The 17,026-nt window shown below is 35.0% G+C and overlaps 1 protein-coding gene across 1 annotated transcript; it reads right to left on the reverse strand.

The window, feature by feature from the left end:
* Positions 1–10,320: 10,320 nt before the first annotated feature.
* Positions 10,321–15,591, reverse strand: LOC141553658 (major urinary protein 18-like). The gene is made up of 6 exons (XM_074285196.1): positions 15,338–15,591; positions 13,224–13,351; positions 12,818–12,888; positions 11,401–11,508; positions 10,983–11,090; positions 10,321–10,795 (listed from the first exon to the last, which is right to left on the reverse strand). The coding sequence occupies exons 1-6, from the start codon at positions 15,428–15,430 to the stop codon at positions 10,770–10,772; spliced, it is 534 nt and encodes a 177-aa protein (XP_074141297.1). The 5' UTR covers positions 15,431–15,591; the 3' UTR covers positions 10,321–10,769.
* Between the last annotated feature and the right edge of the window lie 1,435 nt (positions 15,592–17,026).

The following is a 17,026-nucleotide window of genomic DNA, read 5'->3' on the forward strand; positions in this document are numbered from 1 at the left end:
TCAAAGGTCAAGTTAATAAAATTGAAATGAAGAAAACTATTGAACAAATTAATAAAACTGAATTGATTTTATTTTAAAAACAATAAAATAGATAAATCTTTAATTAATTTGATTAGAAAAAAAGAAAGGAAAAAAAGAACAAATTACCAGCATTCAAAATTAAGTGAACTTACCATCAATGAAAAGGAAATTAAAGCAATAAATATGAGCTATTTTGCTATCTAATTTTTCAATCTAGTTGAAATGAATGAATATTTACAAAAATATAAATTGTCCAGATAAACAGAAGAGGAAAAAAATTAATTAAGTAGTCCCATATTAGAAAAAGAAAATGAATTAATCCATCAAGAAACTCCCTAAGAAAAAATTTCAGGTTCAGATGGAGTGAATTACAAGTAAATTTTACTAAACATTTAAAGAATAATTAATTCCAATACTATGCAAACTATTTGGAAAAAATAGGGAAAGAAGGGGTCCTGCCAAATTCCTTCTATGACATAAATATGGTACTAATATGTGAACCAGGAAGAACCAAAACAAAGAAAGAAAATTATAGACCAATCTCCTCAATGAATATTGATGCAAAAAATTTAAATAAAATGTTAACAAAGAGATTACAACAACTTATCAGCAAGATAATACACTATGATCAAGTGGGATTTATACCAGGAATGCAGGGTTGGTTCAATATCAGGAAAACTATTGCCATAATTGACCACATCAATAACAAAACTGACAACAATCATATGATAATCTCAATATGCAGGAAAATCTTTTGACAAAACACAGTACCCATCTCTATTACAAATGCTAGAGAGCACAGAAATAAGGTTTTCCATAAAATGATAAGCAGCATCTATTTAAAACCTTCAGCAAGCATGATTTGTAATGGAGAGAAGCTGGATGCATTCCCAATAACATCAGGAATGAAACAAAGATGTCCATCATCACTACTACTATTCAATATTGTCCTAGAAATTTTGACTTTAGCAGTAAGAAAAGAAAAAGAAATTAAAGAAATTAGAATAGATAATGAGGAGATAAAACTATTATTCTTTGCAGATTATATGATAATATACTTAGATAATCCTAGAGAATAATCCAAAAACCTAGTGAGAACAATTAACAGCTTTCACAAAACTGCAAGATATAAAATAAACCCACACTAATCATCACCATTTCTATATTACAGATAAAGCCTAGCAGCAAGAGGTAGAAAGAAAAATTTTTTTAAAAAATAATTGCAGACAAAATAAAAAATTTGCCAAAACAAATCTAGGAACTATATGAAGACAATTACAAAACACTTCTCACACTAATAAAGTCAGATCTAAACAACTGGAAAAATATCATTTGCTCATGAGTAGGCAGAGCTAATATATTAAAAATGACAATTCCAGCTAAATTGATCAGTGCTATACCAATTAAACTGCCAAAAATTATGTTATAGAACTAGAAAAAATAACAACAAAATTCATCTGAAAAAACAAAAGGTCAAGAATATTAAAGGAGTTAATGAAAAAAAAAAATACAAAGGATGGTGGCCTGGTATTCCAGACTTAAAACTATATTATAAAGCAACAGTCATCAAAATTATTTGGTACTAAGAAGTAGAGTGGTATATCAGGGGAACAGGTTAGATACATATGACACAATAATCTAGTATTTCATAAACCCCCAACTTCAACTTCTGGGATAAGAACTCACTATTTCACAAAAATTGCAGGGAAAAATAGAAAATAATTTGTCAGAAACTTGGCATAGACCTACATCTCACACTCCATACTAAAATAAGGTCAAAATGGTTACATGATTTGGGCATAAAGGATGATACCATAAACAAATCAAGAGAGCAAGAGATAGTTTATTTATCAGATCTTTGGAGAAGGGAGGAATTTGTGACCAAAAAGATGAGAGAAATTATGAAATACAAAATGGAAAATTTGATTACATTAAATTAAAAAGTTTCTGTACAAACAAAACAAGATTTAAAGCAAAGTATAAATTTGGGGAGAAAAATGTATAGCTAGTGTTTCTGATAAAGATCTTATTTCTAAAATTTATAAAGAACTCTCTCAAATTGATAAAAGTACAAGTCATTCTCTAATTGATAAATGGTCAAAGGATATAAACAGACAAATTTCAGATGATTAAATTAAAGCCATTTGTAGTCATATGAAAAGTTGCTCTAAATCACTATTGATTAGAGAATTGCAAATTAAAACAATACTAAGATACTACCTCATACATCTCTGATTAACCACAATGACAGAAAAAAAAATGATGTTAAGTTGTAAGAGGAGATGAGGGGAAACTGGGACACTAATACATTGTTGGTGGAGTTGTGAACTGGAAAGCAATTTGAAACTATATCAAGAGGGTTATAAAACTGTGTATATCAAAGGACCAGCAATGTTTCTACTGAGTCTATATCCCAAAGAGATCATAAAAAAGGGAAAATAACCCATATGTGCAAAAATATGGATATCAGACCTTTTTTTAGTGGCAAGGAACTAGAAACTGAGTGGATGCTCATCAGTTGGGGAATGGTTGAATAAGTTATGGTATACGAATGTTATGGAATATTATTGTTTTGTAAGAAATGATCAACAGAATGATTTCAGAAAGGCCTGGAGAGATTTATGTGAATTGATATTAAGTAACATGAGTAGATCCAAGAGAGCATTGTACACAGCAATAACAAGATTATGTGACAATCAACTTTGATGGACTTGGCTCTTTCAATAATGATGTGATTTAAGCCAATTCCAATAGACTTATGATAGAGAGCATTTCCCTACAGAAAGAAAATGAAGATTGAATATGGATTACAACATATTTTCACCTTTTTTGCTGCTGCTTGCTTTTTTTTCCTTTATCATTTTTCCCTCTTTGATCTGATTTTTATTGTGCAGCATGATAAATGTATAAAAATAATTAGTAGAATTGCACATGTTTAATCTATACTGGATTGCTTGCTCTCTAAGGGAGAGGAGTAGTGGGAAGAGAGGAGGAAAACATTGGAACACAAGGCTTTGCAGGAATGCTGAAAACGATCTTTGCATGTAGTTTGAAAATAAAAAGCTCTTGTAAAGTAAGGGAAAAGATCCAAAGGTGTAAAAATGTTTGCAGTGGCTCTTTTTGTGGTGTCAAAGAATTGGAAAGTGAGTAGTTGCAAATTGCGTGGGACAATAGCAAACACTAAAACAATCAAAAATCCTAGTATGAGTGTAAGAAAAAGTTTATTTCCTTCTCATGAGGAAGAGTGTCTCTGACACAAGAAGCATGGTTTTAGAGAGAGAGCTACACCCAAACAAAAGAAGCATCCTGTAATGTTCTGTTGTCTCCAGAGATTGCCTATTGCTCTGGTCCAGAGTAGTGACTTTCCTTCCTGCAGAGAGCTGCCTCAACTCTGACCTAGAGCAGAGACTCTTCTTTCCTCCAGAGAGCTGCCTCAAGTCTGGTTCAGACAAAACTCTCTCTATCTCTCAATGTGTCACCCTTTTTTATCCTCCCAGAGAATGGGCGTGGGATAACACAAGGGCTTCTGGGGAAAATTACTTCAACCAATGAACTTGCTCCTCCTAAGCATGCAAGCTCCTCCCCAGGAGGTCACAGAAGTAAAACTCCCAGTAAAGGCCGGAACTAGAGAATTGTCAAGTACCGGCTTAGCCCTTAGTAAGAACTTATCATCTCACTTTCTCATTAGCACTTAGTAAGAACCTAAAAGCATCCCTTTTTTTATTTCCCAATGGGAGCTTCCCCTTCCCAATCTCCTAGCTCCTTTCTGAATTGCCTGAGGTTTCTAGGTTCAGTTTTTTTAAAATGAGGTAAGAAAGCCTGAAGCTATCAAATGCTTAAAAGAGTAAGGTGTTTCCCACTCAATACAGTCCCTATCCCCCCAAAAGCGTCTATTTTAGAAAAGGAAGATAACTTTGGAAAGTGAAGGGGCAAAAAAACTAAAGATTCTTCTCAAATCTTAGGTCAATATCCCTCATTACCCCAATCCCTGCCCCTACATTCTTACATTCTTTGAGGGGAGATAACCCCACTCAAGCACCCTGTATATTTCAATTTAATTTAAGTTTCATTTATCCAATTTTTATACTATGGAAACCTAATAAATCCATTCCTCCCACATGAAAGTAATGGAATATTATTGTTCTACAAAAAATGGCTCAAATGACTCAAGGCAATCCCAATAAACTGGATTGAAAACACCATCTGCATCCAGAGACGGAACTATAGAAAATGGATATAAATCAACACATGCTATGTACACTTGATGAGGGGAGCCCCAAAACTCTTTCTCTTTTTCTCTCTCTGACTTTGGGAATGAGCCATAAGGTAAAGCATTTGAAGCTCCTTGAAGGAGAAAATCTCCTTCAACCTTGCCTCAGAGAAAGACCACCCCAGGGAATCAGATAAAGTGGTTCATCTAGATGGGGCTGGTTCAGTTCTGAGCTAAAGAATTCCAACCCTATTCAAGTGAAGATTTTCTATTCCATTCTAGCTCAAGCTAAAATACAGCTTGTAGATAAAAAGAGCCAACTTGGAACTCTACCCACTAGCCCTCTTGGCTTGTAACCAAAGACTACTATTATAAAAAGAGCCAACTTGGGACTCAATCCTTGCAGAGGAGATAAAATTCCAAGGAAACTCTTTCTTCCTGGCATAGCAAGCCTCTGCCCACTGGCATGATATTCTCTTTCAGTGTTTCTCTTTTCCCCTACTCACCTATTTCCCTAACAAGACTTTATGCCTCTCTTGTCAGGATTTCTGTGTACTAGAAACTTTACTTCCCAATGCCTATAATAAAGTTATTTTATCAATCTAGGTTTTCAGGTCTGTAAATTCCTTTACAGAGAATCACTGCACTGCCAGAAGGGAGTCCCCCAAACTCCCTACCCTTGCACCGAATTCCATGGGGTGTAGGGGAGCCAAATATCTTCTTTTGGTTCTCTGAACCCCAAACCTGCCACTAGACCTTATCATTTAACTCCCTGATCACCAGGAACCCTAATCTCATTTTGATTTCCTAAATCCAGACCTCATCATTTGGTTCCCTACTAAAGGGAACCCCAAAACCTAAACCTCATCACACTTTTTTTTCCTTTTTCTTCTTTTTTTTTCTCTCATGGTTTTTCCCTTTTGTTCTGATCTTTCTATTCCAACATGATTCATAAAGAAATGTGTATTTTAAAAGAAATATATATATGTGTGTGTGTGTGTGTGTGTGTGTGTGTGTGTAAAATCAGAAAAAAAAACAATTAAAAAGTAAGAAAAAGAAAGAGAAAGAAAGGAAAAAAGAAAGAAAAAGAAAGAAAAAAGAATTACCTATTTTAACTGAAGAATCTCCTAAAAGTGTTCTCCCTCCACCTTCCTAACTACCCCCCTTCAGTTTAGGTCAGCATTCATATGCAATATCCAGGACAAAATAGCACTTTTTAAAAAAATTTTATTTTATTTTTTTTTATTTTATAATTATAACTTTTTTTTGACAGTACATATGCATGGGTAATTTTTTACAACATTATCCCTTGCACTTACTTCTATTCAGATTTTTTCCCTTCTTCCCCAACCCCCTCCCCCAGATGGCAAGCAGTCTTATACATGTTAAATATATTACAGTATATTCTAGATACAATATATGTGTGTAGAACTGAATTTCTTGTTGCACAGGAAGAATTGGATTCAGAAGGTAAAAATAACAGTTTACACTCATTTCCCAGTGTTCCTTTTCTGGATGTAGCTGATTTAGTCCATCATTAATCAATTGGAATTGGATTAGCTCCTCTCTATGTTGAAGATATCCACTTCCATCAGCATACATCCTCATACAGTATCATTGTTGAAGTGTATAATGATCTTCTGGTTCTGCTTGTTTCACTTAGCATCAGTTGATGTAAGTCTCTCCAAGCCTCTCTGTATTTCTCCTGTTGGTCATTTCTTACAGAACAATAATATTCCATAACATTCATATACCACAATTTACCCAACCATTCTCCAATTGATGGGCATCCATTCAACTTCCAGCTTCTATCCACTACAAAAAGGGCTGCCACAAACATTTTGGCACATACATGTCCCTTTCCCTTCTTTAGTATTTCCTTGGGATATAAGCCCAGTAGTAGTATGGCTGGGTCAAAGGGTATGCACATTTTGATAACTTTTTGGGCATAATTCCAGATTGCTCTCCAGAATGGTTGGATTCTTTCACAACTCCACCAACAATGCATCAGTGTCCCAGTTTTCCCACAGCCCCTCCAACATTCATCGTTATTTGTTCCTGTCATCTTAGCCAATCTGACAGGTGTGTAATGATATCTCAGAGTTGTCTTAATTTGCATTTCTCTGATCAATAGTGATTTGGAACACTCTTTCATATGAGTGGAAATAGTTTTAATTTCATCATCTGAAAATTGTCTGTTCATATCCTTTGACCATTTATCAATTGGAGAATGGCTTGATTTCTTATAAATTAAAGTCAATTCTCTGTATATTTTGGAGATGAGGCCTTTATCAGAACCTTTAACTGTAAAAATGTTTTCCCATTTGTTACTTCCCTTCTAATCTTGTTTGCATTAGTTTTGTTTGTGCAGAAACTTTTTAATTTGGTATAATCAAAATTTTCTATTTTGTAATCAATAATGGTCTCTAGTTCTCCCTTGGACACAAACTCCTTCCTCCTCCACAAGTCTGAGAGGTAAACCATCCCATGTTCCTCCAATTTATTTATGATTTCGTTCTTTATGCCTAAATCTTGGACCCATTTTGATGTGGTGTTAAATGTGGGTCCATGCCTAGTTTCTGCCATACTAATTTCCAGTTTTCCCAGCAGTTTTTGTCAAATAATGAATTCTTATCCCAAAAGTTGGGATCTTTGGGTTTGTCAAACACTAGATTATTTTTATTTACTATCTTGCTCTGTGAACCTGACCTATGCCACTGATCAACTAGTCTATTTCTTAGCCAATACCAAATGGTTTTGGTGACTGTTGCTTTATAATATAGTTCTAGATCAGGTACAGCTAGACCACCTTCACTTAATTTTTTTTTCATTACTTCCCTTGAGATTCTCGACCTTTTGTTGTTCCATATGAATTCTGTTGTTATTTTTTCTAGGTTATTTAAATAGTTTCTTGGAAGTCTGATTGGTATAGCACTAAATAGATTAGTTTAGGGAGTATTGTCATCTTAATTATATTCGCTCGGCCTATCCAAGAGCACTGAATGTCTTTCCAATTATTTAAATCTGACTTTATTTTTGTGGCAAGTGTTTTGTAATTTCAAAATAGCACTTTCTTAAAATGAAGACTATTTTGTTCTCGGATAAGTAGCAAGCCCTCAGCCAAGCCCTCGGCCTCAATGAAACTAGTTAAAGCTAGAGACCAAAAAAAAAAAAAAAAAAAAAAAAAAAAAAAATCTCCTTAGGGTACTTTGCTTGTTCTTTTTCCTCCTCTAGAGAATAGTGTTTCCTGTTTTTAAAATTCAGACAGGTCAGCTCAACTCAAGTAAAATTTTTAGCAACCTAGTTCTTACAGATGACATACTTTTCATTTTAACAACAACAAAAAAACCCAAAAACCAGACTTTCCAATCATTTTTTGCTAACCAATTCAGTCATTCTTTGCCCTAGTCTCTTTGGGAAGAAGAAAACAAATAAAAATCTTTTTAATGCAAGTCAATGACAGAAACTTTAAAAAAATATTCCCAATCCAACCATTCCCAGCCCAATTACTCCTCTGAATCTATAGCCAATGGAAAACCATCTCTGGAGCTGCACTCTTCTCTGACATTCCAGAGAGCTACCATCTCTACCGCTTCCCTTCTTGGGGAGCTAATTACTGCTCCCATTCTCTCTTCCTCTAGTAGATCTGGGATCTCAAAAAGGAAATCTCATAAAGTTTGTGGATACTCAACATACAGACCTCAGGAAAATCTAATCTAATTTCTAATCATCTTGACATCTTTATTATCTACAAAGAATATTCTTCAATAAACCTCTTAGATTTATAGGTTTAAAGTAGACAAAGGCAGCAAGGTAGAACAGTAGATAGAATGCTGGGAGTAGAATAAGGAAACTGAATTCAAATAGGTCCTCAGCATCTGCTGGTTCTGTACCTCAGTAAGGTCACTTCTATCTGACTCAGTTTCCTCAACTATAATTCTCCCTGGATTATTTTGCGGGTCAATTGAGATTATGTCTATAAGGCTAACATATTGTAAGCAATAGTAAAAATGCTTGCTCCTTTCCATTCATTTTGACCAGGGGAGCCCCAAAACTTTTTCTCTTTCTCTCTTTCTGACTTTGGGAATAAGCCATGAAGTAGAGCACTTGAGAAGCTTCTTGAAGGAGAAATTCTCCTTGAATTCTACCTCTGTGAGACCCACCCCAGGGAATCAAGATAAAAGTGGTTTATATAGGTGGGGCTAGTTGAGTCTGGAGCTGGAGAATTCCAAGCTCATTGAATTAAAGATCAAACCTAGAGACACTCATTCAAAGTCCAGCTCAAGCTGACCAGCCCCCAGCTTGTGGCCAATGCTTCTATTATAAAAAGAGCCAATTTTAAGCTCACTCCTTGCAGAGGACCTAATATGCCATGGCAAGAAAACTTTCTCTCTTCCTGGTATAGCAGCTAGCCTCTGCCCACTGGAAGATTCTTTACAAAGAACCTTTGCACTACCAGAAAGAGGTTCCCACAACTCCCTGCGCTGAATCCTAAGGGGATTGCAAGGAGCTAAATCAAATTTAAGGTTCCCTGAACCCCAAACTTGCCACTAACCTCATCATTTAACTCCCTGACCACCAATAACCTTAATATCATCACTTTCATGGTTTCTTCCTTCTTTGCAAATGGAAGTTTTTCAAGAGAGCAATCATTGTTAAATGAAGAAAATAATGGGAATAGGAAAATTTGACCAATCCTTCTGATATAATATAGCTTCTAGTGGAGGCAATAAAAATTTTAAGGTCTCCTGGCCTTAGGGGGCTTCTATTCTAACAATCTGTTATTGATTTTAAAGTCCTCTGGCTTTGGAATCTATGACCCTAAGGTCCCCTACCTCCAATCTAAGAATACTATTATTGTAACAATCTGTCAACAAATATTACTTGTCTGTTGGTCAGTATTAACCAAATTCCAGAGACCACTCCTTGGATTCTATCTCTTGGGCTATAAAATTAGCATATAAATAACATGGAGAACTAAATAAATATATCTCCTTGCTTCTGTTTCTTACTAAATTCTCTTGAAATTTAAACCACTTCAATTCATGTTACAATTACAATAAACTTTTCCCCTTGACTTGGAAATGGGTTCAAGCCTGCTAATTATTTTGAGACACCTCTCAACACTGGTCTGTGATTCCAATCTTTTGAGGTTCCTTCCCAACCTCAAAACTTCTCTTCCATTACTTATAAATGTAACTTTGACTCATTCAGAAAAAAATAAATAAGATACTGAGACAGGAAGCAGGGCATTAATATTACCAGAGAACAAAAGAACCTTGTCATAGCAGAGAAATGACTTATTCCTCACAAGTGTACCCTAGTTACATGAATTCCTTATAAGTATATACTTCCATAGATATATCCTGTTTGATTGTTTGATTGCGGTGAAACTGGCTTGAACAAAATATAGCCTTGGATTGACTAGAAGAAGTAAACAGTTTGAGAGGAAAAGAGAAAATATAACTTGGTCTTATAAATTATGGTTTTTTTAATTGCTGTAGGTCAACAGAGTGACCTTGAACCAGAGTGTGTTTTTTGTTTGTTTGATCTAATCTGATCTGGTTTGAGGGGTATCCAGAAGCAAAGAAAGTAAAGAAATGTTTATGTATATATTTTATATTGCTACTGGACTATAAGCTCCTTGTATCTATTTACTCTTAGTAGTTCCTGGTAATGGGGAGAGAAACATTGGGATTAAGTATAAGTTCTGTACACTGTAGATACTTAATATATATTTGTTCAATTAAAATTATGTGTATATACTATTTATGGTGATTTGAAGCTCACATTTGAGAATAAACTATTGTGTTGGCATGGTATTTTGGACTGTATCAAACATCACCTATTGCTCTTTTCTGGTTGCCTTTTTGTCTGGATCATTGATTCTAGAGAACAGTCTCCAGTAACTCTCAAATCTTTTTCCTAGGTCACAAACTTACAAAAATCAAAATTCAAAAGATCTCAAAAGGCTGAAATGTTGAAATAAAAGTAAATAATGTGAAATTCAACAGGTACAAATGCAAAGTTTATTATTGAGATTTAAATAATCAATTATATAAGTATAAAATAGTATTGATTTGGTGGTGATATAAATGGTAAATTAGTATATAGACTCTAAAACACAATGTGATATGACATGAAAGAAAACAGCATGACATGACAGTCAAATATATGAACACAAATTTACTTTGAATTAATAAAATTGCAATTTACAAATCATAGCAATTGCTAATTATATTTTGTTACACTGTGGTCATACAATACTTAGGTATGTCTGTTTCTGAGCACCTCATTTTAAGAAGTTTGTCAATTAAAGTGGTTAAATAACTTATTCAACATCACACAGCTAATAAGAAAGGGGGAGTACAAGATGTAAAGCTAGAACAACAATGCTCTTGGAACCAAATGCAGCCTTTCCTTCTTGAATCAAAGAATCTTCCAATTATACAGATGGATTTCAGAACAAAAGGACATCTTGATGTTAAGACATAATCCAAAGTTAGACGTCACAGGCTATGGGCTGATGCTAATTTTCCTACTTTTTATTGAGGAAGCATTGATCTATGGAGAAAAAAGTAACACATGATTGGCTCTTAGACTCCAGCCCATATCAAAAATTAAGGATGTCCCCATTCTGTATCAAAGAAAACTAGAACATTATGTGAAGATATGAGTTGAACAATGACTATTTTACATTGAATCCTCTTTCTTGTCACAATAATCAGAGACAAATTCTAGAAAAACTTACCAGTAGTGGAGAGGTCAATGACATGTTCATTTGTAAGCCCATATAATTGACATATTTGCTCAAATCTATCTTTTATCATTTCATTCAAGATCCCATCTTTATGCCGGCCTGCAATTGGAGAGGATTAACTGTTACTCATGAAAACATAGTTATAACCTCAACAGAAATTATCATTGAGATGTCTTTTTTTGTTTGTTTGTTTGTTTGTTTTTGCCCTGGATTTCAGGAAAACAGTGTTAAATACAGAGTCTCTCCCTGGATGGCCTTAATATTCTCAGTGGTGCAAGAGAAAAGATCATCCATTCATTGAGAAGAAGGGTAAAATGTAAGTAGTAGGATTGAGAATTGAAATACACACACACACACACACACACACACACACACACACACACACACACACACACACACACACACTTACTGTAGAGCTGCACCCCTAAGATCATTTCATCAAACTGATTAGTTGTAGAAATCAGGAGGTAATCTTCTGGATCAATATCTTCTACATGGAATTCATGTCTACCAGGGTCTGTAAAGGAGTAAGATAAGAATTCACTTGGTAATCCAAGAGATGAGGAGAGACAAACCCTTTCTAATAATATTCAGTGACTGGTTTTTCTCTAAGGAATCCTCTCTAGACTGATACTCTTCATCAACAGGAGTGATAGTCCAGTTTCTTCTGCCCCCTGATCAGTTTTACATCTGGAGCTCTGCAGTCATATCTGGTCTTAGTGTTAAGTGTCTGAGACCCTGGGCAAGTCACTTAACCCCAGCCTCAGGGGGGGGGGCGGAGTAGAAGGTGAGAAGCAGAGGAAATATATTTTTGTTAACTGAGAACAAATTTTTTTTAAAGGAAAGCTACAGAAAAGGTCAAAAGAGGAAAAATGGGGGAAAGTTGCAGAAGGATGTTTAAGGAAGAAACAATGATAAATTTAAGAAAAGATTGACTAGAATCATTAGAGAACTTAAATCAATGCCATACAAGGATTAATAAATGGAACTAGGGCTGTTTAGATTAGAGTTAGGGTTAGGAAATAGCATATAAAGTCTTTTGCTGTTTCAGACTACTAGAAGAAGGTCCCATGGAAAGGATATTTAGAAAGGATACTGAAATGATTCAGTTGGGCATAGTTTCCCTGACTCTTCCTTTGCCTTAATGGTATGGTGGCCAGAAGTATTATTCCAGCCTGAGGAAGATTATAGTTTTTATACTCTAGTATTCAGGAAGTAAACTCAACATCTCAAATCTTTAGTTCACTGGAATAACTAAACATAAAGGGTGGTTTCAGTACTTTAAAAGGAAAAACTAGCCTAGACTGGTGAGAGTGGTAGTCTGGGATAGAGGAGGAGTTGCTCCTGACATAGTCAAAGGGAATTAGTTTTGCTTGAATGTACATATTTATAAAATTTACAATTTTCTTCTTTTTTTCCCAATTGAAAGTAGAAGGTAGGGGCAGCTAGATGGCGCAGTGGATAGAGCACCAGCCCTGAATTCAGGAGGACCCGAGTTCAAATCTGGTCTTAGTGTTAAGTGTCTGAGACCCTGGGCAAGTCACTTAACCCCAGCCTCAGGGGGGGGGGGGGGGCGGAAGTAGAAGGTGAGAAGCAGAGGAAATATATTTTTGTTAACTGAGAACAAATTTTTTTAAAGGAAAGCTACAGAAAAGGTCAAAAGAGGAAAAATGGGGGAAAGTTGCAGAAGGATAGACATGTAAAGAAACACTTTTTTCACAAGTAGAACTATCCAAAAAATGGAAAGGTCTTCTATATCATTTGCAAGTTTCAAGTAGACAATAGATGGCCATTTCCTATTGGATTGTGTTCTTATTGATACTTACAATTGAACTTGTATGTATTAGTTTTCACTCTGTAAGCAATCATTTCACTTGTGTAACATTCCTTTCTTTCCCTAGAAAGAAAGAAAAAAAAAAAAAAACCCTGGAACTTAGAAATATGTAGAAGACATTTCTTGAATTTTATTTTCAATAAAAATGAAATCTAAAAAGTCCTGCCATGACTTGCTTAGGGGATTATGGGTAGGAAAATATTATTGATTCCAATGGTTCTCCTCCACTTCTTATAATGTTTAAGTTCTACCAATACAAGTCTTCATAGCATCCTAGGGTCTCCTTATTCTAGTCCCATTACTGTCCTACAGCATTGAAAAGCAATTTTCACACCTGAATCCTATACTAGTCTATTCCCCCACAGTGACCATGAGCTTCTCCCTCCTCTCTCACTTACCTGATAGAGAAGTTTATTATCAAATAATGTATAGTCACTTTAATTTCATAGAGTATAGCTCCAAAGTCTTTTTTTTCCCAACCCTTATATGTGGAAGCCAAGAGAAAAGGATACCAGCGTCCTGAAAGCTGTGGAGAAATAATTCAGTAAATAGAAAGGAAAGAAAGAATGGGGAAAAGGACAAGCTGGGAAAAACACAACAAAGTAGAAAATGCTTGGTGTGTCCTAGACCTACTAATACTATATAAATATGAAGAGAGGAGACAAAGCTTTTAGCTAAGTATAAAAAATTCTATCCTTTATGGTCTCCAATACAAGAGTATTCATATGCTCTCTGGTCCAAGGGTCAACTTGGGTAAAGAGGAATGAAGGGAGAAAATGGTATTTGCTGGAGAGATGCTATGTTAAAAAGAACATTGGTTCAAATATCAAATATCAAACTCTTCCCACTACTTTTTTTCTTTCTTTTTTTGTTTTGTTTTTTTTCTCTCTTCCTTTTTTTGTTGCAATTTTTTGGAGGGCTGTGTTAGTCAACCAACAAGTTTTTATTTATTAAGTACTTAATATACACAAGGCACTATAACTCTTTACAAATCATTTTAAATTGTCACTTGTAAAATGAAGAGCTCTGTCCTCTAAAGTCTAAATTATTTTTGAAAAACTGGGATTAGTAAAAGAACAGATGGCAACAGGAGATTTGGGTACAAATCCTAATTCCCCTATATAAATAATTGTACAAGTCACTTTCTTTCTCCAGGTTTCAGTTATTTCAACTACAAAATGAAGGAGTTGGCATAAATGCTTCATGAATTGCACAACAGACTCAAATCTAGTTTTTGTATGGCTTTCTATCAAGCTGAAATCTCCATGAAACTGTTTCTTTCAAAGGTCAATCAACAATAACTATTTGAAAAGTATCATGCTTTGTGGAAAAGGCAGAGAAATATATATTTTGTGGATAAGCTTACTAGTATTTAATGAAAGTTGATGTTCATAAGGATGCCTCTGTGATTCCTTAAGTTCCTGATCACATTAGCCTACATGTCAACTTTCCATCAACCAGAGAATCAGACCTATTGATTCAATGGCATGCTTAGTAGCAGGTACCTCAAGGTGGTTTTTCATAGTCATAAGCAAAGATTTATTGAGCCCTTTCATCAGACTCTACCCACCTTTTGATTATCCCTGAAAAGGGTAGAATGGTGAGGAAGACCATTTGCAATGGATACTATTACAAAAATATCTTCCATTTTAAGTTTTAAAAAACTCTTAAAAACCAAAACTCCTCCACTAATAACAGGGGAAATGGAGGCCTATAGAAGGAAAGTGAATTGGTTAGTCATGAACCTCAGTAGGTGTAGCTAAGACTAGAGTGAAAATAAAGAAATGTCTCCAAAATTGAGGTGCTCTTTCCTCTTAGAGGAAACTGCTGAGTCATATAGAATCTGATTTGATTTATTACTATTTCCTAAGTAGGCACTGATAGAACTATCTAGAATAATTTCCTAAAGTTTTAAAATTTACCACAAATAATCCGATCAGAAGCCTTAGCACTGAGCCACTTTGCTCTCTTTTCTATTTTCTTCCAATCCCCTGAACTGGAAGATTTATGCAACTATTATCCTCTGGCAACACAAAATACAAGGATTTAGACTGTTGGTGTTAGAAATCATTTCAAAAGATTGGAAACATGCTGTTATATCACAATATAAACCTACCTCAAACACACACACACACACACACACACACACACACACACACACACACACACACACATGAAAACTCAAGGTCCAAAACACTTGAAGTTCAGTTCATCAGGGTGATTGAATGGAAAATTAGATTTGGATTTATTGCTAATAAACTATGTTATGTAGTATTGCAAGTAAACTCTTTCCAATGAGGAAAAAAAAACTCATTTGAATACCCAGTTAATAAAATAATATACACATGCACAAATACTTGCAGACATGTTCATACCTTCAATTAGTAATTTATGCTTTGTAATGCTAGTAAAAACTCATATACTTCACACTATTACATACTAGTTTGCCTCATTTCAATTTGGTAAATTTCCAATCTCACATTCCCACCCTCAATCATGTGTCCTAGATTACCTTGCTCATATCAAATTCTTCCTCGGTATCAGTGGTCTCAACCTTAAAAGTACAAGACAGGAACAAACTCAAAATAAACAACAGAAGTCTCATCTTTACAGTACTTATCTCTCTTCTTCTAGCAGCCAACAAAGATGGAAGATTATTCTTATGAATGTCCCCCAGTTCTCATTCAATTGAGTTTTTAAAATAAATACATCACTCTCTAAAATTGGGTTTTTCCACTAAAACCATTAAGCAAGATGTTTCATGCCCATAGAGGCTTTAAATTGGTTAATAATTGCCTAGCTACTCAAAGTTTCCCAGTGACAGCCATACTCCTTCAAGGCTCATTTCCAAGAGCAACAGATCATGCTGTAATGGGCTGGCTTCCAAGTCACTGTGTTGGGACTATTTGCCACAGTTTGGGAGGTTGAATTAAGCTCTGATTCATGGACTGATCCCTGATCCCAATTACTTCTGAAAGCACATTTTGAGCTTAAGGAAGAACAAATATTAAAATCTTTCTTTAATTCCCCTGATCCTGATCACTTTTCTCTTATACTCCTTCAGATATATGAGTTCAATTTGCAATGTCTTAATTAGTTCTTAATGATATATTGTGGCAATGAATTTAGAAATTGTAATTATATGTATGTGTACATGTGTGTGCATGTCAGGCTAATCAAACAATATCAACCAATGGGGAGTCTTAAGTAGGTGGAATGCTACTCTTTTCTTCTCAACTAATGGTTCACTTATCTCTGGAGCTATGCAAACATATGGGCAGGTTCATTTATGGAAAAGTCAGACCACCTAAAATAAGGTTCAAATTTTTTTCTCATAATCTTTGGAGCTTTATACTACTACCATAGAGCCTTGAGGAAAATTGCTGAAAGCTTAGGTTTGGCTTTCATCTAGAGTCTCCCTAAGAAGAAAATAGAACTATAAGATTTAAATCACATATGAGGTAACTATTTGTAATGTGCTGTTGTCTCCAGAAGCTGCCCATTGCTCTCTGGGAGGAGATCTGCTGTGTCAACTCAAATCTCTCTGACAGATTCTTCTTCCTGTAGAGAACCGTTGTCTCCAGACAGTTGCCATTAACTCTGGTCCAGAGAAGTGATTTCCCTTCCTGCAGAGAGCTGCCTCAAGTTTGGTCTAGAGCAGAGACTCCCTTTTCCTCCAGAGCTGCCCTCTTTTATCCTCCCAGAGAATGGGCGTGGGATAATGCAAGGGCTTCTGGGAAAAATTACTTCAACCAATGAACTTGCTCCTCCTAAGCATGCAAGTTCTTCCCCAGGAATTCACAAGTCAAACTCCCAGGAAAGGCCAGAACTAGAAAATTGTTAAGTTAGTAAAAACCTAATATCTCATTATCTCATTAGCACTTAGTAAGAACCTAACAACTATTTATTACTTTTACATTAAAGAATTTCTTAATACATATAAGACTAACACATGGACAGAAAAACTTAAACCAGCAGCACATGTAACAAAATTACTGTTATAGTCTCCTAGGAGTTTGAGACTTAAACCATGAAAATATGAAAAGTTTATGAGAATACTAAACCAATTTTTCATGTTTCACCCTGACACTGCATTGACCATTTTCTTTAGGGTCCAAATCTTCCAGAATACTAAGCTAGGAATTGGTCTCATTTTTCAAGTGACATTTTTACTCTAAGAATAAATCATATCAACTGATAA

This window comes from Sminthopsis crassicaudata, chromosome 2 (genome assembly GCF_048593235.1).
Source record: "Sminthopsis crassicaudata isolate SCR6 chromosome 2, ASM4859323v1, whole genome shotgun sequence".
Taxonomy (NCBI): domain Eukaryota; kingdom Metazoa; phylum Chordata; class Mammalia; order Dasyuromorphia; family Dasyuridae; genus Sminthopsis; species Sminthopsis crassicaudata.